At 47.5% G+C, this 26,739-nt stretch overlaps 7 protein-coding genes across 7 annotated transcripts; 4 read left to right on the forward strand and 3 right to left on the reverse strand.

Moving 5' to 3' along the window:
- Positions 1-299: 299 nt before the first annotated feature.
- On the forward strand, positions 300-1,121 carry GGI43DRAFT_419643 (class I SAM-dependent methyltransferase; the record flags this gene model as incomplete). The annotated part of the gene is made up of 1 exon (XM_083207718.1): positions 300-1,121. One exon carries the CDS (start codon positions 300-302, stop codon positions 1,119-1,121), a length of 822 nt encoding a protein of 273 aa, XP_083065692.1.
- A 3,493-nt stretch (positions 1,122-4,614) lies between these two features.
- Positions 4,615-9,039, reverse strand: GGI43DRAFT_389344 (bifunctional cytochrome P450/NADPH--P450 reductase). The gene is made up of 6 exons (XM_083204183.1): positions 9,019-9,039; positions 8,669-8,912; positions 8,260-8,572; positions 7,822-8,182; positions 5,806-7,759; positions 4,615-5,728 (listed from the first exon to the last, which is right to left on the reverse strand). The coding sequence occupies exons 3-6, from the start codon at positions 8,423-8,425 to the stop codon at positions 4,853-4,855; spliced, it is 3,357 nt and encodes a 1,118-aa protein (XP_083065693.1). The 5' UTR covers positions 8,426-8,572; positions 8,669-8,912; positions 9,019-9,039; the 3' UTR covers positions 4,615-4,852.
- Positions 9,040-9,285: 246 nt separating this feature from the next.
- GGI43DRAFT_389350 (serine hydrolase domain-containing protein) lies at positions 9,286-12,047 on the forward strand. Its single transcript, XM_083204184.1, has 4 exons — positions 9,286-10,353; positions 10,449-10,571; positions 10,650-10,908; positions 10,990-12,047. Exons 1-4 carry the CDS (start codon positions 9,804-9,806, stop codon positions 11,798-11,800), a joined length of 1,743 nt encoding a protein of 580 aa, XP_083065694.1. The 5' UTR covers positions 9,286-9,803; the 3' UTR covers positions 11,801-12,047.
- Positions 12,048-14,531: 2,484 nt separating this feature from the next.
- On the forward strand, positions 14,532-16,648 carry GGI43DRAFT_1450 (uncharacterized protein). The gene is made up of 2 exons (XM_083199339.1): positions 14,532-14,704; positions 14,840-16,648. Exon 2 carries the CDS (start codon positions 14,909-14,911, stop codon positions 16,547-16,549), a length of 1,641 nt encoding a protein of 546 aa, XP_083065695.1. The 5' UTR covers positions 14,532-14,704; positions 14,840-14,908; the 3' UTR covers positions 16,550-16,648.
- Positions 16,649-16,917: 269 nt separating this feature from the next.
- Positions 16,918-18,686, reverse strand: GGI43DRAFT_1427 (ADP-ribosylglycohydrolase-domain-containing protein). The gene has a single exon (XM_083199309.1). It carries the CDS (start codon positions 18,322-18,324, stop codon positions 16,924-16,926), a length of 1,401 nt encoding a protein of 466 aa, XP_083065696.1. The 5' UTR covers positions 18,325-18,686; the 3' UTR covers positions 16,918-16,923.
- GGI43DRAFT_389358 (MFS general substrate transporter) lies at positions 18,654-21,205 on the reverse strand. Its single transcript, XM_083204185.1, has 4 exons — positions 20,470-21,205; positions 20,296-20,396; positions 20,060-20,229; positions 18,654-19,977 (listed from the first exon to the last, which is right to left on the reverse strand). The coding sequence occupies exons 1-4, from the start codon at positions 21,102-21,104 to the stop codon at positions 19,036-19,038; spliced, it is 1,848 nt and encodes a 615-aa protein (XP_083065697.1). The 5' UTR covers positions 21,105-21,205; the 3' UTR covers positions 18,654-19,035.
- Positions 21,206-23,856: 2,651 nt separating this feature from the next.
- On the forward strand, positions 23,857-24,812 carry GGI43DRAFT_426942 (sulfotransferase family protein; the record flags this gene model as incomplete). Its single annotated transcript, XM_083208746.1, has 2 exons — positions 23,857-23,995; positions 24,091-24,812. 2 exons carry the CDS (start codon positions 23,857-23,859, stop codon positions 24,810-24,812), a joined length of 861 nt encoding a protein of 286 aa, XP_083065698.1.
- Between the last annotated feature and the right edge of the window lie 1,927 nt (positions 24,813-26,739).

The raw sequence follows: 26,739 nt of genomic DNA on the forward strand, positions 1-26,739 counted from the left end.
CAAAGTCGGCGACAATCTGCAACACGAGAGCGCGGAGCATCTCCGATATCGGGCTCCGCTGAATTGGTGCGAGGCCTACATAAAGTACTCCGTACCTTTGGAGTAGTATAAGAGCATCTCCAAATTTCACAAGTGGCCCAAAAAGGACCATCTTATATCATTGGTCAGCACTATCTGCCTTAGACAAAACCTAAAGGGCCATTTTCCGTACCCATCGCATGCATCTCAGCCTCAATTTCCTCATCCGCTCATCTTTCACTTTTCGTTGCATACAAGTCAGAAAAAACCATATCGTTGCCATGTCCAAAACCGAGGGCGCCACTTACACGCACGGCCACCATGCCTCTGTGCTGCGTTCACACACCTGGCGCACGGCAGCCAACTCGGCAGCCTATATTCTCCCCTATCTCAAGCCTGACATGAAAGTCCTCGATGTCGGCTGCGGCCCGGGAACAATCACCGTAGACCTGGCTGCCAACCATGTGCCGCAGGGCCACATCACCGGCCTAGAAAACGCTGCAGGCGTCTTGGTACAGGCCAGCGAATATGCAAAGGAGAAGGGTGTGACAAACGTCGATTTCGTAGAGGGAGACGCCAATGCGCTGCAGTACGCAGACGAGACCTTTGACGTAGTTATTTGCCACCAAGTGCTCCAGCACGTCAAAGATCCCGTAAACATCCTCAAGGAGATGCGAAGAGTGGCCAAGACAGGCGGCATCGTGGCCGCGAGAGAGTCCGACTTTGGCGGCTTCATCTGGCATCCCGCCGTGGACGGCATGGAAGACTGGCTGGCGTTTTACTCTGCCAACGCACGCTCAAACGGCGGCGAGCCCAACGCAGGCCGCATGGTCCACACCTGGGCTAAGAAGGCGGGCTTCTCACCGAGCGCCATAACCAGCGGCTCAAGCACGTGGTGCTACAGCACAAAGGAGGAGGTTGCGTGGTGGAGTGGCTTGTGGGCAGAGAGAACCGTGGCGTCGTCCTTTGCAAAGACGGCGATTGAGAACGGCACGGGCACTCAGGAGAGACTGGAGAAGGCATCGCAAGCATGGAGGAACTGGGGCAATGAGGAAGACGCATGGTTTTCTGTTCCTCATGGCGAGATTATTTGCCGCAAGTAGGGGGTATAATGAGTCGTGGAGAGATGTAATACTATAAGCAGTAATGAGAGACGATATATGCCGATATGAAGGCACAGTTATATAAATAACTAGATGTTAATTCATCATATGGTATTATAAGATATCACACAACGTAATAGCTCATATGAGATGGAATGGGTGAGCAAAATAACTTTTCTTTATCTTTTTTTCCTGTCTATATAATTGTCTTCATCATTAGCCTGCTCGCTATTGTACGATATCAGACTGAACATCAAATTCCAAATGAACCACGTGTCTCCCTTACCCTGTTAAAACCGCCTGCGCCTTATTCCTGACGAGAAAGGAAGTATTAACCCGCCATATTCATAATCATAATACACAAATCGCATTTCCCCCATCCGAGCCGTCTAATATATATCGTACACAGATCACTTCTTAAGCCGTCTACCGTACGTTTTAGGCCTCTTCCCAAACTTCTTTCCGTCAAACACGCTTTCAACCGTGGGCCTCGGCAGCCTAGAAATAAAAAGCTCAGTTTGCTGCGTCGCCGTACTCTCTTTAGGCATCTCGGCACCTGTGGTCTCCTTTGAGTTATCCGTTTGTCCGCCAAGTTGTGGGAGTCGTTGTATATTGATAGAAATTAAACCCGGCTGTAGTCCCGTAGAATCGGAGTTGCGCCGCATGAACTTGATTGGAACTAGCTGCTTCGGTGCTTTGGTATCTGCTGCAAACGTCACTCTCCGCTCTCTTACGCTTGCTGGCCGTTCTTCCCGGGCCGCTGGCTGAGGTTCCTTGGGGTGATCTTCCATGATTATGTCAGAATCCGTGCGCCTTCGTTTGGGTATGGGCTCTTCTATTTCTTGAGCTTCCGGTTGGGAAGGTTCTTCAAGCTTCTCAGCTGAGTCCTCGGTGGTAGCAGCCTTTGGTGGTCTACCACGTTTCTTCGCCAAAGCCGCAACAGGCGCAGATATCATAAGTGAAGGCTTATCCGTGGCTGAAGTTTTCGGCCTGCCTCGTTTCCTTGCTGGTGTCGCTTCTATATCCTCTTGTACCGGCTTAGTCCCAGAATTCTCATCCACAGCTGTATCCTCTGCTACATCTTCCATATGCTCAGACTTCGATCCTTGTGGCTCAGCTTCCTCATTATTTGCGGCAGTCTCTGTGTCCGTAGCTGTATTAGCCAAAATTTCGTTCTTGGGCGGTCTACCTCTGCCTCGTTTCTGAGCAGGTGCTGTGGATGGAGAGGCGTGTTGTTCTTCCGATGCATCATCTTGTTGAGACGGTTGATTTTGTTGCTTCATAGCTTCCGTAGCAGGCGATGCGACATCTGTAGTTGATATTTCAGATTCTGCTTGCACTTGTGGCACAGCACGCGTTTTGGGAATAATCGCTGATGCCGCGTCACTTTTCCGCGGCCGTCCTCTTTTGCCCGAAGCCGGTGCTACGGTTGGTGTTTCGACAATCGATGGCTGAGGTTCGTTTGTGGAGGCCTGGGCCACATCACTTTTTCGCGGACGTCCTCTTCTACTCGGAGCTGGTGTTGAAGTCGTTGTTTCGGTAGCGGATAGTGCATGTTCATCGGTAAGGGTTTGTGTAACTTCGCTCTTTCGCGGCCGCCCTCTTCTGGTTGGGGCGGGTGTTGAGTTTGCTGCTTCAGTGGCGGATAATGTATGCTCATCAGTGGGGTTGTGTGGTGTGTCAACCACTTCGCTCTTCCGCGGTCGTCCTCTTTTGCTCAAAGATCTTGTTGAGGTTGCTGTTTCAACTGCAGGTAACTGAGATCCGCTAGTTGGCGCCTGTACTGCGTCTACCATGGTGCTTCGTCGAGGCCGTCCTCTTTTGCTTGCGGCTGGTGTAGCTGGTGCTTCTTCTGCGGGTACATCGGATTCTTTGGCGTGGATTTGTGATTTGTCTTCCACATCACTCTTTCGAGGTCGTCCTCTTTTGCTTGTAGCAGGCGTTGCAACTGGTGCTTCTTCTATGGGTATATCGGATTCCTTGGTGTGTACTAGTAATTGGTCTTCCACTTCACTCTTCCGAGGTCGGCCTCGTTTACCTGTAGCAGGCGTCACCTCACTAGTCGCCTCAGGAGCTAACAACTTTGGCGGTCGACCTGGTCCTCGCTTCGTTGATGATGCTGGTGTTAGTTCTGTGATCTCGCTCTTGCGCGGCCGTCCACGTCTTCTAGCAGCTGGAGTCTCTTCAGATCCATTGATCTCGGCGCCATCAACCACTGCCGGTTCTGTCACATCATCTTCTTCGAGGACAGTATCTTCGCGCACAACTATCTCAGTAATACTAGGTTCCTTCGGGACCAGATCTGGCGACTCTACGGCTGTGTCGCTTTTCCGTGGGCGCCCAACTTTTCTTGGAACAGGTCGAGCTGGAGATGGCTGTCTGTCTTCATCTGTCGTCGGTCGCTCATTAGATTCCGCCATGAGCTGTTGCTGCGCCTCGGTATCCAGTGAAGCTTCTTCTTCAATAATAACATTTTCAGGTTCGCAGTCGTCATGCTGTTCACTGACACCAGTCAAGGAATCTTCTTCCACATCTCTATGATCGTGCTCTTCTTCACTGACGGAAGGAGATTCCGAATCAGGTGGCGTCAGCTGTGCCGCCTGCGACTGAAGTGCCTGTATATTCACATCCATCTGCCTTTGCGCCGCAGCTGCCTCTGAGTTGCGTAGCACTTCATTCACAATCTGGCTTGCCGTCCTGGCGCCTCTCATCTCATCCATTTCTGCAGACATATTCAGTAGAGAATAGATAGGATCACTTGGATCAGATTCCCTCAAAACCCCGGCTGGCTCCTCGATTCCAGCCACATTGTCTGAGACGTGGCCTCTGGCGGCCGGCTCAAGGTCATACTCAGATGTGGCATCTTCTCCCGAAAACTGTGCGCCGCGGTCGTGATCCTCCATGAGTCCTCGAAATGATTCCGCTGGCTCTTCCTGTACGATGGCCGAATACTGAGACTGAGGCGATGACCGGCTCTCAGTGTAATTTGCCACCTCGGCTTGCCCATTCATTCCGATGCTGTCCTCATATTCATAGTTTAATTTTGACTGTAGCACTTGAGTAGCCAAACTCGCAATGACCGCAGCATCCTCGGAGTCCAGCCCATCATTCATCTGCCAGAAATCCGCGAGAGGTGACTGCTCATCCATGGGGTTAAAGTCCATCGTATAAGTGTAGCGGGGGATGCTATCGCCCCTCGACATTAGAAAGAAGCTGAAGCCCTCATAAAGACCGAAACTTCAGCCAGCAGATGCAGAGGTGTTTGCGACGGATGACAAAGGCATAGATATGCATGCGCCTCGCTGAAACATGGGATTTTTGCTCGTGCCTCGTTCCTCGTAAATTAATGTGAACGCGTGTTTAGATGTTACGGGGCCAAAGGGGGACGCGCCCCTTAGAATGATATCATCACGTGATCCTACAGTGACGTACGTCGCCGCTATCAGCTATCTATCGCAGCGCTACTCAAGCAATCGCTCACTTTAGAAAATATTGATAGAGAGGTGTTTTTTCTTGTGAATTTATTTATTGTGGCTGAGTCTGATTATTTGTTAATAATTTATGCTCTAAACTGGGTTGAAATCGATAGTTTGGAAAAGACAGCCCGGTTGCAGTTGAGCTATTAGATGCAACGACGACATTGAAGCCATTAAACATTATGCAAATAGAATGGACTGACAGATCAACTTATAATAGTTCCCAATACGATATAAAATTATGCCTTACAGTGATCAAGTAAAAATTTCTGCGGCGTAACGCGTCTTCTCAAACCGCTTGAACCACTCCTGCAGCGTGAAACTCTTTGAGGCAGTATCTTGCTCAGCCATGTACACCAGTTTCATCACAGCGTCTTTCACTCCAGAAGCCATCCTCACTCCTCCACAGACGTAAATTTTTGCGCCGGCATTCCAAAGCCGAAGGAATGCTTGTTTTTCTGCCAGCAAACTATCTTGGACGTATCCTTTCCTAGTGCTGGACTTGGAGCCAGCGTCTTCTCTGCTGTACGCGCGGAAAACTTGAACGACGCCAGAATCTTCGAAATAGTCGAGCTCATGGTGATATAAATCATCATGCGATGATCGACATCCAAAAAAGAGAGCGGCAGGCGCGAGTTCGGTTCCATTCTGTTGTTGGGAAGCTCGCTCTTGGATGAATCCCATAAATGGTGCAACACCTGTCCCAGCGGCAATCATGATAACTGGTACATTGGAAGCATCGGCGGGCATCTGAAAAATATGTTTGACCGGTCGAGTAGCCACGTGGATCAAGTCTCCTGGGGTTACATTGGCTAGATAGTTGGAAGCCACACCAAGAAAACTTTTTGTTCTGGGCGGAGCCGGTGGCTCGTCCAGTATCGAAAACGACAAGCTGGCATGATTCGGCTCCCAAGACGGCGAGGACGAAATAGAGTATGTACGTAGGCGCAGAGATGGCAAAAGGGCTATAAAAGTTCCAAATGCGAGGGGGATATCTGGGAATTCTTCTAGCAAGTCAAGCAGCGAGACTCTGTTCTCATGAATGCCCTCCGCGTAGGACGCCGTAGCTAAATTGCTCAAGAGGTGCTTCGTCTTCTGTTCAGTAGCTGCGGCTGCAAGGACTCGAATATCCTGTCTGTTGTCAGTTCAAATTCTTAAACGAAGTAGTGCGTAAATCATCCAATAGAAAAGAAAGATACGTAACATACTCTTGGTGTCGCGGGTTGGGAGAGCTCAAAGTATGAACTCAGCAGCTCATGCGCTGTCATCGACGTTTCAACTGGTATATGAACAGATTGATCGCTTGAAGCTCGCACGACAGTATCCCAAGCCAAATGGAAACGTGATAGGACTCTCTTAACGTCTCTCGGTGGGTTTACAGGGAGAACAAGAAGGTGGTCACCAGGATGGTATGATACTCCTGGAGGCAGCTTAATGTCCACGTGCATCTTCTTCCCAATGGCGGATTCTGTCGTCAAGCTCCTTGACTCCGTCACTGTTGCCTGTACCAACTGGGAATATTGTTTTAATTGTCGCGGCTGAGAAACTTCGACCTTGAGCAGCGAATTGATCAATCGACTTTCCCCATCGTCTCCTCCTTCAGTCTGCGAAATTGCCGGCCAAACGACCTCAGTGGTCCATTTCTCCATCTCTACAAATAGATCCATTACAGCTGCATCTGCGAGACCCCTATCAGCAAATCTATCGGCTCCAGCCTTTTCAAGGAGATCATCGATTAGAATGGGAATTCGCTGAAACGTCGCCACCCAATCGCGGTGTCCGCAGCCAAAAACTGTGTACGAAACTCCTTTCAAGGATTCCGGCTCGAGTTTGTTTAGCCATTCGAAGAACTCTGCAGCGTTGTCTGAGGGCGAGCCATCATAAGAAGCGGCAAGGATTATCACAGGCTCAGATTTCGGGAGGTCGTTGCAGACTGCGTTCATCGGTGCAATCTTCCTTGCGTAGAATCCATGAAGCGCAGCGTCTGATGCCAGCCTATATGCCAAAGCTTCACAAGTCCCGCTGTTTGATCCGAAGAGAATTGTCAGTGGTTTTTTATCTCCTTTATCTCCTTTTTCAACCTGTGCCGCAGTCATTGAAACAGCTGAGTCCGACCGCACACCTTTTGCTTTTGTGCCTAATGACTGCAGCTCAGCTTGAAAATCTGTTGCATTTCCACCACGCCTTAGCTTCGCCTTGATTTTAAAATTCTGTGGCTTGATCGTTAATGTCTCTCTAATTTGGAGCTCATACGCCGGGTTTGCCATCTCAAATACAAAATTTTGGAGCAGCAACGCAATAATTAGAAGTGCTTCCTGAGTTGCGAATGCTCTTCCGATGCATCCTCTCATCCCGTTGCCAAAAGGCTTCCAAGAATTAGGAGGTAGCTTATTATAATTTTCTTCCAGCATTCTTTCAGGCTTAAACTCAGCTGCATCTTCGCCATAAACGGCCTTTTCTTGATGAAGCAGGGATAGTATGACCGTAACGGAGACATTCGCTGGGATCAAATACTTTCCGCCAATCACCTCATCCTTATCCGAGCCCAAAATAAATCCAGGAGCTGTAGGCTGGAGACGCAAACTCTCTTTGAGAGCTGCGTTGAGATATGCTAATTTGGGAAGATGTTGTACTGTAATTGGCTCGCCTTCGCTTACTTCGTCAACTTCTTGACGTGCTTTTTCCATTGCTCGAGGATTCGTCATTAGATAGTAGAAAGTAAACGATAGGAGCCCAGCTGTAGTTTCATGACCAGCAATCAGAAACGTGATCATGTTATCTATAATTGAATCGTCGGATAAACCCTCGCCAGTGTTAGGATCGCGGCCTTCCAGAAGCGCCCCCAGTAGATCGTGGAATTTTGACCCCTTCTGTTGTTTTCTCTCTTGGATAATCTTTCGACACAGACCTCTCATATAGGCTGTGTCTTTCTCATATCGGTGCAACGACCTCTTTCGGAGAGAGTTGACGAACTGCGGTAAGGTTGCTTGGGTGCTGGACTCTTTCAATATCCTCACCATGCTATGAACAAACGGATGCATCGCTACTCCGTTGTGAAAACTGTTAAACCTGTATCCCATTGAACACAGGGCGATGGTATCGAGGGCGAGACGAGTGAAGTCCGAGGTCACATCAATAACATAATCTTCGCCGTAGCGAGCCCTAAAGTTCTCAGCCGTCAGTACAATTGAAAGCATCAAACATCCATTCTGAAAAAAGCTAACCATTTAAGACACAGCTGCTGCGCAAGATCTTTCATCTCTAGAAACATGTCACGAATCTTGATCGTCCCGAAAACGGGCATCAAGATCCGATGGGCGATTTCCCAATTGCGCTCATCGTTCCTCGCAGTAAACAAACCATCATGAACGACGTAGCGCAGCTTGTCTAATTCGGCTGTTACAACTTTGTGGAATCTTGACTCGTCGCAAAGTTCGGTTACAAGCTCCGCGCTTGCCACAAATATGAACAGTTCACCTCCAATTGTGAACTGGCATATCGGCCCCAGCGGCTCAATTATCTCAATCAGAGAGGCCAGCGGATACTCAAAATCGATTTTGTGCAGAATTCCGATTACCGGGAGACCTTGTTATCAAATTTGAATCAGCAAAAACTCAATTTCCATCAGTTATACTATGTAAAGGTTGTTTGGATATGGCTACCTTTGGGCTTTGGAATTTCGACGAGATTCAATCCATTCACAGTCTTTGTTTCGCGTTCGCCCTCGCGTCTCTGCGGGGGCTCAACCGCTTTGTTGATGCCGGGTTCAAGTACGTTATCTCCATTTTGACCTTTCAGCTTCGTCTTGAGCCTTTGAGTGTATCCCATTTTCTATATGAAAGAATATTATCGTAGAAAAGAAGCTGTATAATATTTCCGCCCAATCCGTCACATCTTTGTTGGCGGGAGAGATTGCAAGTTAAGAATGCCAGACCTGGTCGTTCCTATCGAAGTACAGTAGTTTCCATGCGCTACCTATGTAAGACAGCGATTCCTCATCAGCACTTATTTCAGCCACATAAAATGGTGGTACTTCGAGGCACCCGTTGGAGCTTAAGAATTAGAGCTTACACGCACGGCAATGCAACACGCGGCACGTCTGCCGTTAGTGGGATCCGCGGATTCCGTTTAAACAGACCAATCTGTCGCTGTTCATGGCAGCCATATGTCAATTTCTAATCCGACACCGTGCCAGTGCATTAAAATACATTATTTGTTGCGATACTTGGATCAATTGCACCAGAGGACACAGCTCCTGAAGCTTGCAAGGTTTTCTCGCATCTGATGTAATCCTGAGTGAGCCGCTGTCCTAAACCTTATATGAACACTCTATTAGCTCATTTCGACCTGATCCAACTAAGCTCATCTTTTAGCTACATATGCAACTGATAGCCAAGAGGAACCACCAAACATCGACCTACATTTTTCAAATACCAACCTACAACTAAGATGTATCTAGGATAGATCAATTCTAGCGTATTTCCCCTTGTAAAGGTACTTCCAATTCATGCTCTGCTATTTTATGCAAGTAGCATGTTTATTTGAAGCTAGGTCGATGTTTGGGGGGTTCGGTCAAGAACTAGATGCATCGAAAACGAACGACAATTGCGGGGTACAAGAGTGGAGGGCTTCTATTTATGACCTTGAAGTTCACGGGGTCTTACAGAAAAAGTAAGAAACATTCGCCAACCAAAGCTTTCATTTTCAGGGAAGTTTATGCCGTGACGACTTTTCATTAGCTTGCCAATATCTTTTTTCCCCTTAGTTTTCTTCGTTGCGAGGCGTCAATATGCATACATGGGTGAATTCCGCCTGGTCGCCAAATCACTAAGCCACAGAGCGTACAGAGGAGCATCCCATTACCACATTTCCAATTGCAGTGGTCAGTGCCGAGAACACAAAACATGCAGGCGGCTCTCGTTCAGAATCGCATTTAATGAGCCAAGATAAGTACTAGAATAGAGCTATTACCTCAGAATCACCGTCATAAATGGCCCGTAGTCTCGGAGATAATTTCCGTCCAAGATATGTAAAGCGGACAATAGACGGCGAAAACGAAGCTCCATCTAATCGCCGTCATGAGCTCAAAGTCGAGACAGCTGCTATATAAGACCATGAAGGAAATTCCATCTGATGTTTTTAAATAATAACCATTAAAATATTTAATTTAATAAATTACTACTTCGACTGCTTGCAAACACTCAACATGATGCCAGCTCTTCTGCCGCTGCTAATCTCCTTGGCAGCGCTGGGGTCCACTGCACTTGCAGAAACAGACCAGAAACTGCTTGGACCATCTTTCACGCCTCCGTCCAACGTCCTTTCAAGCAACGTGATTCAGGAAGCAGTCTTGAACGTTACAAACGCGCTTAACAACGCGATCCGTACCGGCAAAAGTACCTTTGGAAGCTTCAATAGTAGCACAACGTCCTTTTCCTTGACAGCCATTTCACAGCTGGACTCTACACCAATAATCGACTTTCACTACACTTCAAGCTCCTTGAACGTTTCTGCTGGGAGTACATCGAAAATCACAAAGGATACAGTCTATCGAATTGGCAGCGTGTCAAAGGTCTTCACAGTTTACGCCCTCCTTCTGAACAATGGAACCAATTACTGGAATCGTCCTGTTACAGATTTTATTCCAGAATTGAAACACGCTGCTCAGCATAATTCAACGGTTATAGACTGGGTTCAATGGGACCAAGTCACCGTTGGTGCTCTCGCGTCACAGCTTTCTGGGATAGGAAGAGATTGTTCGTTTTTCCCCTTTGTTCTGCTTTTCCTTTTGTTCTGTTTTGGCCATTGTTATCATCAAAACAAATACTAATATGTATGAATGGAATTACAGATGCCTCAGGCGATTTGGCTGTTCAAAACTTTCCTTGGACAGAGCTTGGGTTACCCACCCTTCCTCCTCAAGATATACCTTCATGTGGCATCAATGATAACCAGCTACCTTGCACCAGAAATAGTGAGTATGCCCCAGAGCGCGTGACTTCTTTGTTGTTTCCCTCTTTCTCGATCGTTAACATTAATGCCGCGGCTCCAGAATATTTTTCTGGCCTTATTCAGAGGCATCCCGTTTTCCCGCCTTATGGTACGGCTCTGTACTCCAACGCAGCTTATAGGATTCTCTCCTACGTAATAGAAGCCATCACAGGAAAGTCATATGAAGAAGTGCTCAAGCAAGACGTTTTTGGACCTTTGGGTTTAAAGCATTCAAGCTCACTGCCACCAGTTAGCAGTGGGGCAGGGGTAATACCCGAGGGAGATGCAGGATGGAGCCGCCCGTACGGTGATGAGGTTGCGTAAGTCAAAGAGAACCCCCAGTTTATGTGATACTATGAACATTTCAAGATCATTTTCTGATTAATTTGTGGGCATTATAGTACAGGCGGATTACTTTCTTCAACAAAAGATTTAGTCGAATTCGGACGAGCCATCTTTGGCAACAAGCAGCTAACTTCTCTGGAGACTTTGCGCTGGATGAAGCCTGGCTCACTCACATCTTCGACAACTTTTTTCGTGGGCGCGCCCTGGGAGATTATACGAACCCGTAGTGGCATAAAAACTGGCAGCCTCGTCGATCTCTATACCAAGTCTGGCAGTGTTGGAGTCTATAACTCTCTGCTGGTTCTTATTCCCGATTACCAGGTCACGTTGGCTATCTTGGCCGCTGGCCCCGATGCCCCTACAGCATTGAATATTGCCACTGAGACCGCTATTCAAACACTTCTTCCGGCACTAGACAACGCTGCCAAAGCAGAGTCATGCAGCAAGTTTTGTGGAGAGTACGCCCCAGCAGGTGCTTCGCGGGATTCTTCCCTTGTCATTTCCACCGATGACGGGCCTGGCCTTCTGCTGAAAGAGTGGACTCACCAGGGCCATGACCTGATCGCCGCTGGACAGGCTTACTCGAATGCTACACGCGGTGGCGAAATCAAAGCTTTGAGACTATTTCCTACGGGCCTGCGAAGCGGAAATCAGGCTGCGTACAGGGCGATTATCGATATCATTCCATATCAATTTAACCCATCAGTTGATTATGTCTTTGATCCACAAGCCAATCTCTGGGGAACGCCGGATCAGCTAGTGTACGGTGGGATTGCCATAGATGATTTTGTGTTTCATTTGGATAGCAGGGGGAGCTCAGCCGCAGTCGAGCCGCGCGTGCTGAGAGAAGTATATCAGAGGCTGTAGCGGTCTCTGACGAGCCTGATGTGTAGCTGCTGAGACTTTATTGTTTGCCTCTAGCCCTGAAACTCAAATTACTGCATGAGTCTAGTGCTCAAAATCGAAGAATGTGCAGTAGCATCCTGGTGTGGCCGATACCCCTGCTCCTCTCAGTTGATGCCGACGCCATCCATGTGTATGCTTGCAAGAAATAGCGGCGGATAATGGTTCAAATATTCTTTCATAGAGGTTAATATCAATGTGTTTCATTGTAGTCAATCTCGTTTACATCCTTATATGTGCATTTAGCGAGAATTCCAGCGCTATTCTGCATATGGGGAAGGGTGCAAGGGACTTGAATGCTGACCTGATGACCTGGCTGCGTACTCTATGTCTGACAGAAGATGAAATCATATGTATCTTGCAGCGGCTGGATTTTATTCTCCGTAATGGGGCAACCAGGCGAATGATGCTGGAATTGCGCCATTGGACAACTGTAAACAATTTTGAAATCTGACAACGAAGAAAAGCCAGGCGAATAAGATACACAGTGTTTCATAAAACTAATATGGACTACGCATACTATCCATTGGTTCACAGTTTACTCTAATCGACCCAGTTCAATGCATAATCCTACCCCAGTGTTTCTGATGCACAGACCTGGTGCCACCATCAAGAAGTCGTGGCTTGAAGCTGACTCTTCTGCTCGGACGTGTTATATCCCCCGTACCAGCAAGATGATATCACGAGTGAGGTGCTCAAAGTGGAAGTAGCAAACATCAGCCACCTAATAAAAGGCCACCTAGGCGGCCAATATAGCGAGCATATGCACCTCTTAGCCGCAAATGTCAGTTCAAATGAGAGACAATCCAGAGAGGAATTCGAAGAGAGGGGAGACCAGCCACCGCACTAGACACATGAATATAGTGCACCTGAAATTGCTGCTATGCGTTGTAAACAGCTGATTGGAAGTGTAGGACGTTGAACTGACACCTGAATGCGTCCCTGGACTGATCACAGCCGCGGCTGCAGGGACCTCCAGGCGAAACACTCCCTGTCTCTCTGCTGTGTTTCTTTTTCTTTGGCCTTGTCTTGTTACTGTTGCTGTTTCTGCTTTGCTTTTCTGATCAAAAAGTTCCATGCAGGTGCATGTTTATGCCAGCTCTCTCGTCCCTCCCAGCCTCTTTTTGCTTCCTTCTGATTCTAGTTTTATGCAGCCATGGAGGGGAAGCAAACAATTTTGTATCCAATAACAAGGCTCTGTTCGCACCGGATTTTGCCCATCCATCCCACTGCTGCTTACTTACAGGTACCGTCTACCACAAAGCCAGAGTTTGTCGACCTCGACGCATGCCATGCAAGGGAAGTTAGCGACGGCCCAGTGGGGAACACCCGCCCCCTGTCACTTGGCAAATCCTCCGAGGCCGTATTCGTACAGTACGCAGTTGATGGCAGCCCGGACACACGCGACTCTGTATTTATACGTTTAGCAAAATGTAGGTACGACAGCTCATAATCAATCTGTGTTGATTAGATCGGGTAGCAGAAGATAGATCGGTTATCCACCGATTCGAAGCTTCAATGTTTACTTGTAACTTTTTCCCCGTTTATACTGGACCCCCAGCAGCTGAAGCTCTCCAATCGGAACGTATTTAATTTCATGCATAATGAACTGTATCTTGCAAGGCTCCCGACGCGTTCAACACCTGTCTCCGTGCCATAGGCTCGGATACAAAAAGAGAAGGATAGAAAGAAATGGGCAATTCATGGATTCATTAGCAAACATCCGTCTCTTTCCACGCAGCCCGTTCTGCCACCAATCCTGAAGTATCCCGGTTTCAATCTTGCCTCCCCCTTACATCCCGCCATGGGACCATGTCGGTGTGGCTTTTTCGCTCTCTTGCTCTCATCAACACTCAGCTCCAGCCGAACACTTCAACTACTACTGCTGCTAGTCGTCTGTACTCCATGCCACCATTTCGTGAAACTTATTCTATGCAGGGAGGTTGCCCCCCAACCGGGTCAGGTTCCGAACAGCCCCCAAGCCCACTCCCATTATGTGCTCAGTGATTGTGCAAATTCAACTGCTCCAACTGCCAGAAAAAATAAGGCAATTCTTCTCCCTGCAGTGTTTGTGCTAGCCCGAGTCCTAGTTTTTAGCGATCTACATGCACCCAGCTTACTCATACGGTGACACGATGCATGGAATAGTACGCTGGCTGATCCATCAGCAACCAGGCTTGCGGCGACCGAGTTAAAGGCCATCTTTTTCCAATATCGTCGAATTGCATCCACTATTTACTGTAGTATCCTATTAGAATGCTCTATTTCTCGCCAAATGCTTGAAACTCGTATTCAAGCCCATTTTGCAGGCACTGAGCTGGCTCCTAATGAGGCGGCCACCGAACTACTCCAAATAGCTACAAAAGGCAGTGATAACGCAAGCAGCATGCATGCATACAAGTGCCTCTTCCAAAAGCAAGCTGATTTAGCCTTCTATTATGTTCATATATAGGCTTTCAGCAGCCCATGGGTTTCTATTGAGAGTACCCCTCTTCACTTTCCTTTCACTACCTGATACTTAGTGCCACACCATCACTCCCTATATGCGGCAGCCTGCAACATTATTCCATGATTCTCGACTTGAGACGAAACGTCAATTCACTTGCCTTTTCGAGGCTTGGACAGATTGACAGTTTCTCAGTTCCTCGAGAGTGAATGACCCGTGAATGTTCCAAAGCCTGCTCCTCTATTTAGTTACAATAAGCCCCCGAATTTTTGTCCTCGCAGCTTCTTCTTCTTCACAAAGCTTGACTACTGGTTACAGCTGCACGCTTGTACCTATTTCTTTCTCCCCACACTACTACATATTTCTCAGCCCTACTCGCCAAGCACTTTGTCATTTTCTTCCTCATTCACACACACTTGCCGGTACGTATCAACACCGAAAAAGCCTCTGGAAACCTGCCAGGTTTCTACCAGATTGGTTGCAACCTCGTACGACACTGGGCTTTTTCGTAATTCTTTTCAAAGTGAACTAGGCTGACTGATTATCTGTGACATCAGGCATCAACTCTCTCACACTCCCTCTCTCTGCTGTTTTGAAGATATCTTCCTCCTTCTCCCCTCGTTAGCATGGATGCCCCAGGCTACAACGAGCCCAAAATGGGCAACTTCGTCTTCAACGAAGTTCCTAAGCGGTTCTCTCTCTCCTACTCTCCTGATAGCATCAGGAGTGCCGCCACTCCCGGCACGCCGGATGATGTTCGAACCGTGTTTGGGGATCCCATCCCCATCCCTGGTGCTCAAGCCTCTTCTATCCCTGCCACCAGAGCCACTGCAGTCCTCAGCTCTTTCACTCATCAACCCATCAGCTCCCAATCGCCAGCGAACGAATTTGGCAGCACTGCCGCAGGCAGCTCCAAGCAAGTTCCAGGCCGCGAAGTTCCTCGTTTCGTCGGCAGCTTTGGTCTCAACAACCATTCTTCTCAGATTTGGGCACCTCCATCGACGCGTCTCGAGCAGAGCACCGCTCTTGACAAGCAAACTGCTGCTGCTGCTCACGCAAGATGGGGCTCTTTGGACGCCCACATGAACCACAGAGATGTGTTCACTCGCCAGGAGAGCCTGATTTCTCGCCCATCGCCATTCATGGCTAGCCAAACTCGTCTCCCTACGGCAGTCAACATTTCTTCTAATGTTTCTCGCCCATACAACCCCCAAGTTTCTACCAGGCAGTCGTTTGGTTACCAAATGTTCGCGCAGCAGAATGAACCCCTCCGCTACAATCATGAAGCTGAAGCAACTCGCATGGAACGCCAAATATCCGCTACGTCTAACATGAGTGAGTCCTCGTTTGATCTTTCGGAGCTTCAAAACACACTACTCAGCTCTACCTGTTCAGAATCTACTGCTAGTCAGCCGCTGGGAATCGACATCCTTCGCATATCTTCTCCTAGAGTCTCCCCTATCCAGCAATTTTCCTCTATTTCTCTCCCTGTTCAGGTGCCAGTCAGCGCCCCGACTGGAGGCTTCTTGCCCATGCAAGCTGTGATGCAGCAGACTCCTCCTCGAGATTTCACCGCTGAGTTCTCCACCAGCGCTCCCAGCACATCGAAGTTCTCTACTCGATACCACGGCATGCACACCGAGACAAATGCCAGCGCTGAGCATCTCGCTCCAGAGGAAAACTGCGCTCTCTGGCTTACCAATCTCCCTCCTGGAGTGACTATTCATCAGCTTCTCAAAGGGATTCGTAACGTCGGCCGTGTCTGGTGCAGCTACATCAACTATCCTGACTACGTGAGTCACCAAACAGCCGCTGCCAAAGTTGTCTTCTTCACTCCAGAGGCCTCTCAACAGCTCCTCAGTGTCTCTTGGACTCGAGGCCTCTTCGTCCAGGGCTACCGCGTCAAAGTTTCCCACAATCGAATCAAGTACGGCAGCCACGCGATTGCTGGAAAAATGTCCCGCGTCCTCATCATCACCGGCCACGCCGATTTCGTCAACGAGGCTACCCTCACCAAATTCTTCAAGGACCGCTTCATCTTCCAGCTTGATGAAGTCACTGAGCTCATCAAGGCGGGAGGACGAGCCGTTATGGAGTTCAAATTTGGCAGTTATCGCTGCCAGTCCCAGATGGGTAAGATGTCTCTGGAGAAGGATCGCCCCATTGGCCTTGAGAAGGTCGAGTTTGGAGACGACCCTTGCGAAGTTGGCGACACCATGTCGTCGTACGGAATCGCTGCGGAGCGAATCCAAGGCAGAGGTCTCTAATTGATGATGGGAAGTTGGCTTTCTTTTTATTGCGAAGAACGACTTAATTGTATGGACTTTGGAACTTGGGATTTGGAGCTTGGAATTTGGAACTCAGAATTTGGAATTTGGAATTGGAATGTGATGGAAAAGTGTTTCTAAGCACCATTTGCTTACTCAGGATAGACCTTCTCACGCTGCCTACAATTTGGCGGCTAGATGATTTGGCGTTGGTGGATTTATCTTGCTCGTCACAAAACTCGGGAGGCAGTTCATAAGAACATACAGGTTAGGAATTCGGATGTCATATCAGTTTGCTTGAGAGTTTTTTCGGTAGACAGTCAGTTAGTCAGATTACATTGCTCGGCCTATGGAATTATTTGATGCGTAAATACTCATTCTCCTCGTTCTTTCCTTCCAATGGGACTCATGCTACCTAGCCATGATCCTCTCTTTTCTCTCCTTCTCTCTGTACGTTTTTTCTCTGCTCGCCTCTTTTCTGCTTCTTCTTGTCTATCTCTTTCTTGCCCTCTCTTGACCATATCTGCTTGCAACATCATCACCTTCCTCTCTATCTGGTTCTCTGTCAGCCATCCTCTACCTCCGTCAGGCGCTGTATCCTTATCCTCTGAACCACTGTATGTGCCTTGGCCGACTCCGAGCAAAATGCTTAGCCCCTCTGCCTTTTTCATGAGCCATTCGCCATGCTTCAGACCATCTTTCCAATGTGATGGAAGAACTTTATAGCCAAGATATGCCCCAAGTAGAGCACCAGCAAAGCATGCATTCGTATCTGCATCACCACCTCGCATGATGAGATCGGTTATAAGTGTCTCGAAAATAGACGTCCGTGTGGGAAGATTGCTCTCCAAAGTAGCAACCTTTCTCATGGCGAGGCGCAGCAGATGAATGCCTGAACCAAATGTCTTGTATGTATATCCGATCTTGTACATGTCGTCGAGCTCGAGCTCAGTAAGGTCGTTGGCTTTGACATGTCTGTTCAGTTCCTTCAAGTCCAACTCTGGCTCGTCTTTACAACCAGCATCTTTTTCGATTCGGCGGAGTCGGTATGCGGAATACCATGCGATTCCTTTTCCAACTATATCATCGATATGCTCCTCCTTGTATACCTCTTGCCGTATGAGACCTCTGATAAGTGCTGTGCCAATGGCACATGAGATGATACATCTTGGGTCGACATGCGTGACAACAGAGTAGTCGGCAGCAATTTGAAAGGTTTCATCGAGTGTCTTGTTGATGCACATGAGTCCCAGTGGGTGTGTCCTCATGACACTTCCATTGGGCGCAACCTTGTAATTAGAATTTTTCCAGTGTTTTCTCGCGGTCCCTTCTGGATCATCAAGGTATGAAGTGTTCCTAACAATAGCGCCGATGGTGCGGCCCAAGCCCAATGGCAGAGTGTCTAACGCGCGAAGGCCCATTCTAACCCAGATGTGTAACCGAGAGGCAAAGTCTTGTGGATCCATTTCCTTTCCGTCTTTGTGTAAGAAGGAGAGCAATATGCACATTGCATGGTCGGTGTCGTCTGTCCATTCTCCAGGGACGTTGGGGTTTCGATGCGCGTCTCGACGAAACGGAGTGGCTTCAGAGGAGGGACAGAGAGTGAATTTTTGCGATAGGTAGGCGAGACGTGCCATGTCTGCGGAAAGAAACTCAGTATATAGGCCTATGGCGTCGCCCAAAGCCGATCCAAAGAGACAACCAACGATGCGATCGTGGATTGTCTCCCTGGCCATTTCTTCGAGGGCATGTTGTGGTAAAGGTAGGGCCGTCATTATAGAATATGTTTGTTAGAAACTGCGGATGAATGACAATCTTGCAAGTTTCTGATTCTTCGGGGGGCAGAACAGAGCGTCTTAAGTAGAGAAACCCCAAGGTAGCCAAATAAGGAATGATAATGCGTTGCCGCCAAGCGCCGTCACATCGCAAAGTGTCACATCAGTCCATGACGGGAACAGCCCAACTATTTGGCATAGCCTCTTTCAGCCCAAGCAGCATGACCACAAATCATGCGCGCTATAATTTGCGGCTTGAGAAATAGGACCGTAAGGTATTCATCTAACTCTGAGTAAGGTTAAATACTAGGCAGACTTACTAAGAGCGCAGCTGAGATGCATCTTACTAGCCGGCGCGGCTTGTGATGTGCCAAGTGCCGTTTGCCTGAATCCCTGCACCTGGTGCCTGGGTTTAGGCTCTCTAAAAGGCCCACTTCCGCCTCAGAATCAGGAACAGGCAGCCAGGGGGCTGAGTGACGAAGAAAGGCACATTTGCGAATTTTGGAAATTTGATTTACATGTATTATTATATCTGTCTAAGTGGCCGTGGGTGAACAAGAAATAAAGAACAAAGGAAACAAAGGAAACAAACAAAGAAACAAAGAATGAGGGAACATCGGCTCCGGAAATGGTATCTATCTAAATGTCAAACACATTATAGTTCTCAAGTGTGTTAAAAAAAAATATGAGAGAAAAAAAATGAACTCTCCTCTACTCCATCTCGTCCTGCTCTCCCTCCAGGAAAATCTCATGTCCGCTGCCATCATGCATGCCTAATGCAGTTCCACAAGCCAAAGCTGACATTGCGGCCACTCCCCACCAACCCCAGGCCACCATGCCGATATCGAGCCCATAACCGTACCACCAGCCCCCCACTACCGGGCCGACGGTGCGGAAGAGCGCAGATACACTCTGCCCTAGGCCGTGGATCGTGCCTAGAACGCTGGGGTGCGGGCTGCAGTTGTTGAGCAGGATAATGCTCGCCGGGAGCGTAAACGTCCGGGCCATGACCTGGAGGAATAGTATGCCGATGATGCCTAACCAGATGAAGCCTCCCGAGGCGGGCTCGGGTGGCGGCGACCAGGATGGCAATATCGAGAGGTAGGGGGCGACAAAATATGCTAGTGGGAAGAGAAACAAAAACCACTGGAAGGATCTCATTGTGCCGAGGCGAGCTTGGATGGGAGGATACAAAGTCACCTGCAGCAGCATGCCTATTATGCCGAGAAAAGACGTTGCAACACCAACCGTCGACGCCGGCATTCCCAGCCCACCTGTGAACAAGAGAGGAAGATATCGACGCATTGGTGTGGGGGTCTCTGGGTCCCTTGCAGCCGGAGTAAGATACCGAGGAGTTGACAGGAACAGTGACCACATGTTACCAAAGGCGCCAAGATGGAAGTCGTAAAAGGCACCAGTAAGCAACGTGAATAAGACGTTCCGCGTCCAAAGCAGGCAAAAGGGGAGTTGTTTCAGCAAAGGCGCAGGCTTCGGCAGTGGTATATTCTTGTCTTCGAAATTCTCCAATGTGTGATCTTCCCAGGCGGGAACACGAGCATAGTTGTCTGGTTGCTTTTCACCCAATAGGGCGATCTTGATTCGATTTCCGAGATGGAGCCCAACGTCGAACTTGTTCTGCCGTACTCTTGATGTCTGCTTGAATATCAGCTAAATTGCTCATTGGTTCTCAAATTTCGCCGCAACATTGGGAGACTGCATAACTATGACGACTTACTTCTTCCAAGAAGAGAAATACTATCAGCGTTACAATGGATAAGCTGACAGCGTTGACAAGACTCGGTAGGGCATAAGGGTAGTCCCGAATCCACTGGAACCCAAAGGCCGCATTTTCTCCAAAAAGTCCGGGAAGAGTTTTGTCTGAATCGGCCAGCATACCTCCCATGACTAAGAATATGTCAGAATTGCAATTCCTCGCGTTCAAGATGTTTAAAATTGTAAAGCTTTACTTACTCGGGCCTAGAATTCCAGCAACGTTGAAGCTCATGGGAAGAATCAGAAATGCTCGCGATTGATATTTCTTCTCTTTAGTGATTTCAGCAATCATTGTGCGGCTATCGTTCCATTTTCTCCGTTAGCCATCTCTCTTGTTGCCCAATTCTCCGAAACAAAAGCAGAAACACTCACATAATTCCCACAGTCCCATTAATCGCACCACCAAAGACCCTCCAAAACGCGGCCCAGGCAAAAGTCGTCGCAAAGCCATAGCCCAAACACGATATAGCCGTCCCAGCGAGTCCAATCACCAACACCCACTTGCGGCCGCACCAAGTTGCATCGGCAGCTTTACCCCATAAAATGGCCGTCATCACCTGGGCGCCGGTAAAACATCCTTGTAGTATCCCCGCCTGCTGAGAAATATGTGCGTCTGTGAGAGAGTCGTCGAACGTCTTGAGCTGGTAGAAGACGTATGCTTGGAGGGAGGCGACCTGCAGGAAATCGACGAATCGAGAGAGAAAGAGAATGAGAAGCTGGTCCTTTCGCGGAAGAGACATCCACGTCACTGGCCCGGAAGAATTCTTGGCTTGTGCTTTTTCCATCGGCGTCACTGGCGTCAGCGGCCGCAGGGACTCGAAATCGTAGCTAGAGCAGCCATTGGGGTCGTCTACTTCGTCGACAGTAGGAATTACTGCTTGCCCGAGCTGTTCATTGGGAGTCCATGCTCCATCCGGCAAATCTAGAATTTTCCGAGGTCGTAGAGGATCTAGCAGTGCACCCGAAGCAAAGTCGTTGCTGGCAGATCTGGCGTGCGAAGACGCCATGTCAGGATGGATTAAAGCAGTTTAAAAATAAATAATAAAAGAGGGAAGCGAATCATAAGACGGATTAATTGAAGAGGATATCTTGCAGTAAAAAAAAAAAAGAGAATAAAAAAATTGACTGTGTACGATATTACAAAAGAAAAAAGAGAAAAATGCTGTGGGTGATTAGTTGGCGATAATACCAAAAAAGAAGCTGCAATGAAACAGTAAGAAATTCACCCCGCCATGCCATGCATGACGCCCGCTACGTTGTGATGACTTTGCATCAGACCCGAAACGCCCCGTCCACCGGTCATTGTTCTGGCTTCGGCTATTTTCTTTAATTTTTCCCTTTCTCTCTAAAATGGAAAAAGTAGGTCTGAATGAGTGAGTTATGCCCGGACACGGCGGTTGAGAGACGCCCAAACCTGCTGTGTATGGGAACGAGCAGGAAGATCATTCGAAGACGGTATGGGCTAGATGGATACCGCGTGATTCCGGCAGAAGCGTTGCCAATCAAAGGGAATGATACAGCTGGGAATGGGTTAGGGAAAGTCTTGGCATTTAAGCTTAGGAGAAGTGAGGCTCCGCTAGCTCGACATTGCGCGTATGATCCAATATTCATCAGGAGAACGGCGTGTGAGGTTGTGTTGATGGACGGTGTGGGCACAGCGAATGGGTGCTGATCATTTGTGGGCTTCGGAATATCGGCCATGCTGCTTCAGCTGAGTCTCTTGAGAGTGAAGCCAACATCGGGTTCACAAGGTACACGTTCTGATGCTGCTACGCAAAATTTATTAGCTACATAGTTTAACCAAGAATTGAAACGAATAATTCGTCTTCTTTCATTCAAGAATTCAGCGCAATTTGTAACTAGCTATTGATCTTAAACCATCTTCACATGCCTCAAATATCGGTGCATGTGTCTTCTCAGTTGAAAATAGCAACTATTCTTCCTTCCAGAAGTCGAAAAAGCGAGTATCCGAAACCCAATGGGGCGTGCTTGACGTCAAAAACGGCGTTGCTATATCCATCGCTGCACAGTTCGGGGCAAAGATAATCAGGGGCGCCACATGTGGATAAGAGAAGAAACACATTCGTCTAGTCAGGAGAGCCGATTATCGTCATAAACGATGAAAAGACGGGACATAAGCGACCAATCAGCCTTTAGCATGTCATTCAACGGCTACCACAACAGGAATCAAGGCTTGGCTGTAAAGAAATTCATGTATGCTAAACTCTCAGCCGTGTCCAGCAAAGGTTGACAACAGAATCTATCTACATTCACAACGGTTAGCATTATCATTTACTCCTCGATTCATTCCATTTCATTTATGATTTACGGTAACAGTTCATTTATGTCAGGTACTATGAAACAACTATTACCACGTAAACAGTGACGCAAGCCATGTTTTATGTCCACACAGCAGCAACGCATCAATTGATTCCGACGTGGACGAAGAATCAACGCCCACAGCCCAGGCGCAACGTTTACAGGCCGATCTAAATTTTTCTCCTATTTTATGAAACAAAGAGCAAGATGAAATACCCATTCTGCCACGTAAGCTATTGTTGTAGAAATGCAGATCTCTTGCGGCTGGACTATACAGTGTGGAACTCGGTGGCCGACGAGCCGGTGGCGCTTCCTTGGCTGTGGATCATTACCATAGAGTGGGCACTGCCGAAACTATATTCAATGTCGCTGCAGCTTTTTTAATGCGGTCCCTGATGATCGTCCAACGGATTTGATGATCAATATCAGCCTCTCTGTTCTGGAAGGGGTCAACGTGTTTGTCTAGTGCTATTAGCGCTATTTCTTCTAATATACAGAAAACAGCATACAAGAGTAGTTCTAAGAGACTGCTTCTGTTAAAAGTGTGCAATTATCTTGAACTATAGAGTAAGTATACCGTTTTTTGACATTCAAGCTTGTCTGCAAGAAACAAGAGGTAGATACAACATCTGGTCACGATATGTAGCCTTCGGCCTGATTAGTATTTGCCGATATCAAGCCAATTCTGCGGCATTTGTAAACAGGGATGCTCTGAACCTTTCTATGGATCCCACCCTCTCTGTAACATCGTCCCCGCAAGGCGGGTACCAAGAATCTCAAAACCGGGAGCAAACCACCTGCGCTGGATAACACTTCTCGGACTGTGCGATACAGACGAATAGAACACATGAAAGACACTCAATCGTGTCGTCATCACTGACTCGAAATTAAGCATACTAAACTTAGCGAGCGAGACGACTCGAGTTCGAAGCAAAAGGAGATCCTTGTAGTGCATACATACTGATGGCAGCACGGCTTCCTGTGCCCAAAGAGGAAGATCGCAACCACGAGCGTCAGAAACACCAGTAGTGCTGCTACGAGTGCCCACCTTCAGGCTGAATAATCTGATATTCCCGACCCGGCTGCAAATTGTAACAATTATCCCTGGTAATGGGATCCGCAGACAAAAATATCCCCTTCGAATGGCATATGGCTTTCCTCATTTGTCGTAGACCCTTTGTGATGGCGATGTAGACTATAATTGTCTCTCCTCCCACCCAGTGTTGAAATAAAAATTCTGTTCGATTTATTCCCTTTTCCCTTTTCTTAATATCCAGCAGAGGTTCTTGTCACTCCTTCGCTCATTTTTCACTCTTGTCTTGTCACTCCTTAGTTATTTGAACAAGCGTGTTGTGATATACCACTTTAATTACTCACATATACCCTTCATTTCCACCACAGTACATCGAAAGATAAAATATATCCTACACAACCGTTAAGATGGCGTATTCTTCCAAGTACACTTCTCGGCCTCGTACCGATATCTTCACCAGCGACACTGATATCAACCGTCGCAAGCTCGGCCGTGTGGTCCCCATGAAAGTCCTTATCCTGGGTCTGGGACGCACCGGTACTGCCTGTATGTCACTTTTCAGTTAAGCCGATATTACTATCCTTGGCTCTTATCCAAGAAAATGTAGCATAAAACATGATCCTGTTGCTAATCTCAATTAGCTATGCGAGCGGCCATGAAACAACTTGGTTATGTCGACACATACCACATGATGAACTGCTCTATAGAAAACCCTCCCGATGCTCTAATGTGGATGGATGCTCTCTCCGCCAAGTACGACAAGAAAGGCAAGCCCTTCACCCGCGAGGACTGGGACCAACTCCTCGGAAACTCTCAAGCTGTGTGCGACTGGCCAGCCATTGCTTTCGCCAAAGAACTCATCGAGGCTTACCCAGAGGCCAAGGTCGTTTTGACCAACCGCGATGTTGACTCCTGGCACGCTTCCACCATGAAGACGGTTTACTGGCGTGTTACCGATGGCGAGCTGCGCTGGCTCTCCAACTTTGACTGGGCAGCAAGCATGTACTACCCCATGCTGAAGAAGTTTTTCGATACCTTTTTCGAGGGCGACTTTCCCAACCGCGGCAAAGACGTCTTCCGAAAGCACTACGAAGAGGTTCGAAACCTGGTGCCCAAAGATCGCCTGCTGGAATACAAGGTCACCGATGGATGGGGATCTCTTTGCGATTTCCTGGGCGAGCCGATCCCCAAGGAGTGCCCGTTCCCCAACGTCAACGATAACTCAGACTTTGTGACCCGATCTCGACGCCGCAACCGCAACCAGATGAAGAACGTCGCTTTCCGATACTTTGTCAATCTCATAATTGTTATAATTACTCTGGTTGCATTGTATCAACTGGGAGCGGCACTTAGATTAATCTGAACTAAGCACTAATGCTCTGTGAGGCTTTGTTTGCTTTGGTCTTCTAGTGCTTTTGTCACATTGATTGGCCATCTTGGGTCTTATTCGAAATTTATTCTGAGGCCGCTCTAAGATAGGCGAGAAATCGCCAACAATGTTATTGAGATTTGATTGAGAGAAACATGAGATATTTTACCTCATCTTTTGGCTCAATGTCGCTAAGCCTTGGCTGAGATCAAGACCTTAACAGCTGAGATCTTGATCTTAAACATGTAAACATGAATTGACGGCATTAAGCCAAAACTTCAGGTAAATGTCGTCATGTAATAATTGGATCACGAGAAACAAACACGGCATAATCGGCAATAAATTCCTCGTTTGGTGTAGAGCGGCCTCGCTGAAGCTTCGAAGAAGATCGTTTGCTTTTGCAATTTCGGCGTATTTTTTTTTTCCTTAGTTGGGAACGGAGTTTCGGTTTTACTGAGCCTGAGAGGCTCTGGAGGGTCACCATAGAAGTATAAGCTGGCGATTTCAAGCTATACATATCGCTCCCATGGAGTCAGAGGATTCATTTATTACTTCTTCTTCTAGAATACTGTTTTAATTTACACTACAGTCCCTACGTGCAGGAGACCAAAATCTCATTTTTTTTGTGTCCGCAAACTTTTTCCTCTCGTGATGCTATTAAACATTTTGCTAACTGATCTGTCTTCACACTCCCTCTTACATGGATGTAAATGTATGTTACATATTCTATGTTTGTGAATCCACTTCTCAAGATTGAAATGCCAGAACGATAAAATTTGTATTTGAGAATTAAAAAAAAAAGCGATATAACTTCAGTATTTATGAGCCTATATACAGCATGCACGGCATACTGAAACAATAAGCTACTGAATTATGAAAGAAAATGATGCGTTATACGGGCACGCACGTATGCCATTCCTCATTCCTACATGCGTTCTACGACTCTTAATCTTATCAATGTTTCTAGATACAGTAATAACCATCTTTTTAAACCAATCGGATGATGTAAAGTCCTAAACACATGTGCCGTCTTTTACTCCTTTAGATATGACAGTTACTTATTATAGATTCCGCATGACGTCTTTGCTGGTAGAATTTTAGCAGGAGAAGGTAGTCGGGAAGGAATCATGGCATACGTTGTATCGAATACTGCTGTTCCCCCATAAGGACTCACATTTACAGATAGCCTCTGTTTCCTTTTCTTCAGCACTACGGCTGCATCTTGGTAAACAGCGAGCCCAGTAAATGAAAACAAGCTTAACCGATCAGTGTAGATTATATACACAGATTCTTATTCGTTCAATCTAGAGAATAAGTTACAATATCTGTCGAGTCTTGCATATTAGATGCCTCTCTCTCTCACGAAGTGGGAAATGGGAAATTGTAATCGGGAAACTACGTTCAATATCCCTTGTCACGCAATGTGATTATTCAGTATTGCTTGCTAGACAGTTATATCAGCAAAACCTGATTTATAATGATGCATAAATAAATCAGGATTGTCATACATAAGTTACATACCAGTGCAGCTAGCAAAACTTCGCTTGCCAGTACCCCTGTTAGCAACGCATGCAAGTTCGCGAATGATCTAGCTGTCTGACCATTTCAATTCAACTCCCATATGATCAATATTCCTGACTCTTGCCATGGTTTTTTAACCTTCGGCATGCGACGGCTTTGATGAAAGGCCGTGATATTTTGAAGAAATTTTGCTTACACGTGAACAAGGCTTAGCCCTCCATGTCGTATGACCTCCCCTTCGGGCGATTTCTTCGGATGGTTTCTTCCTCGGAACGAGCCTTGTTCCGACGATCTGATAAATTTTTTAACAAGGATTACGATCATACGACGATACCCATGGCACTCAGTGGAGCAAAGTTTTCCATGTATACCAGGTTTGTAAGGGTCTTGCCAGATCACC

The sequence above is a fragment of the Trichoderma evansii genome, assembly GCF_050947405.1.
Source record: "Trichoderma evansii strain SZMC 28006 chromosome Unknown GGI43scaffold_1, whole genome shotgun sequence".
Classification (NCBI taxonomy): Eukaryota; Fungi; Ascomycota; class Sordariomycetes; order Hypocreales; family Hypocreaceae; genus Trichoderma; species Trichoderma evansii.

Bases quoted from the DNA above. Each gene is read 5' to 3' on its own strand.
- GGI43DRAFT_1427 (XM_083199309.1), bottom strand. From the start codon at position 18,324: ATGACGGCCCTACCTTTACCACAACATGCCCTCGAAGAAATGGCCAGG.
- GGI43DRAFT_389358 (XM_083204185.1), bottom strand. From the start codon at position 21,104: ATGGCGTCTTCGCACGCCAGATCTGCCAGCAACGACTTTGCTTCGGGT. The intron at 20,397-20,469 runs GTGAGTGTTTCT...ATGGAACGATAG, and splicing joins AATGGGACTGTGGGAATTAT to CCGCACAATGATTGCTGAAA. The intron at 20,230-20,295 runs GTAAGTAAAGCT...ACATATTCTTAG, and splicing joins TGCTGGAATTCTAGGCCCGA to TCATGGGAGGTATGCTGGCC.
- GGI43DRAFT_1450 (XM_083199339.1), top strand. From the start codon at position 14,909: ATGGATGCCCCAGGCTACAACGAGCCCAAAATGGGCAACTTCGTCTTC.
- GGI43DRAFT_389344 (XM_083204183.1), bottom strand. From the start codon at position 8,425: ATGGGATACACTCAAAGGCTCAAGACGAAGCTGAAAGGTCAAAATGGA. The intron at 8,183-8,259 runs GTAGCCATATCC...TTTGATAACAAG, and splicing joins CGAAATTCCAAAGCCCAAAG to GTCTCCCGGTAATCGGAATT. The intron at 5,729-5,805 runs GTATGTTACGTA...GACAACAGACAG, and splicing joins CCCAACCCGCGACACCAAGA to GATATTCGAGTCCTTGCAGC.
- GGI43DRAFT_389350 (XM_083204184.1), top strand. From the start codon at position 9,804: ATGATGCCAGCTCTTCTGCCGCTGCTAATCTCCTTGGCAGCGCTGGGG. The intron at 10,354-10,448 runs GTTCGTTTTTCC...ATGGAATTACAG, and splicing joins TTCTGGGATAGGAAGAGATT to ATGCCTCAGGCGATTTGGCT. The intron at 10,572-10,649 runs GTGAGTATGCCC...CCGCGGCTCCAG, and splicing joins GCTACCTTGCACCAGAAATA to AATATTTTTCTGGCCTTATT.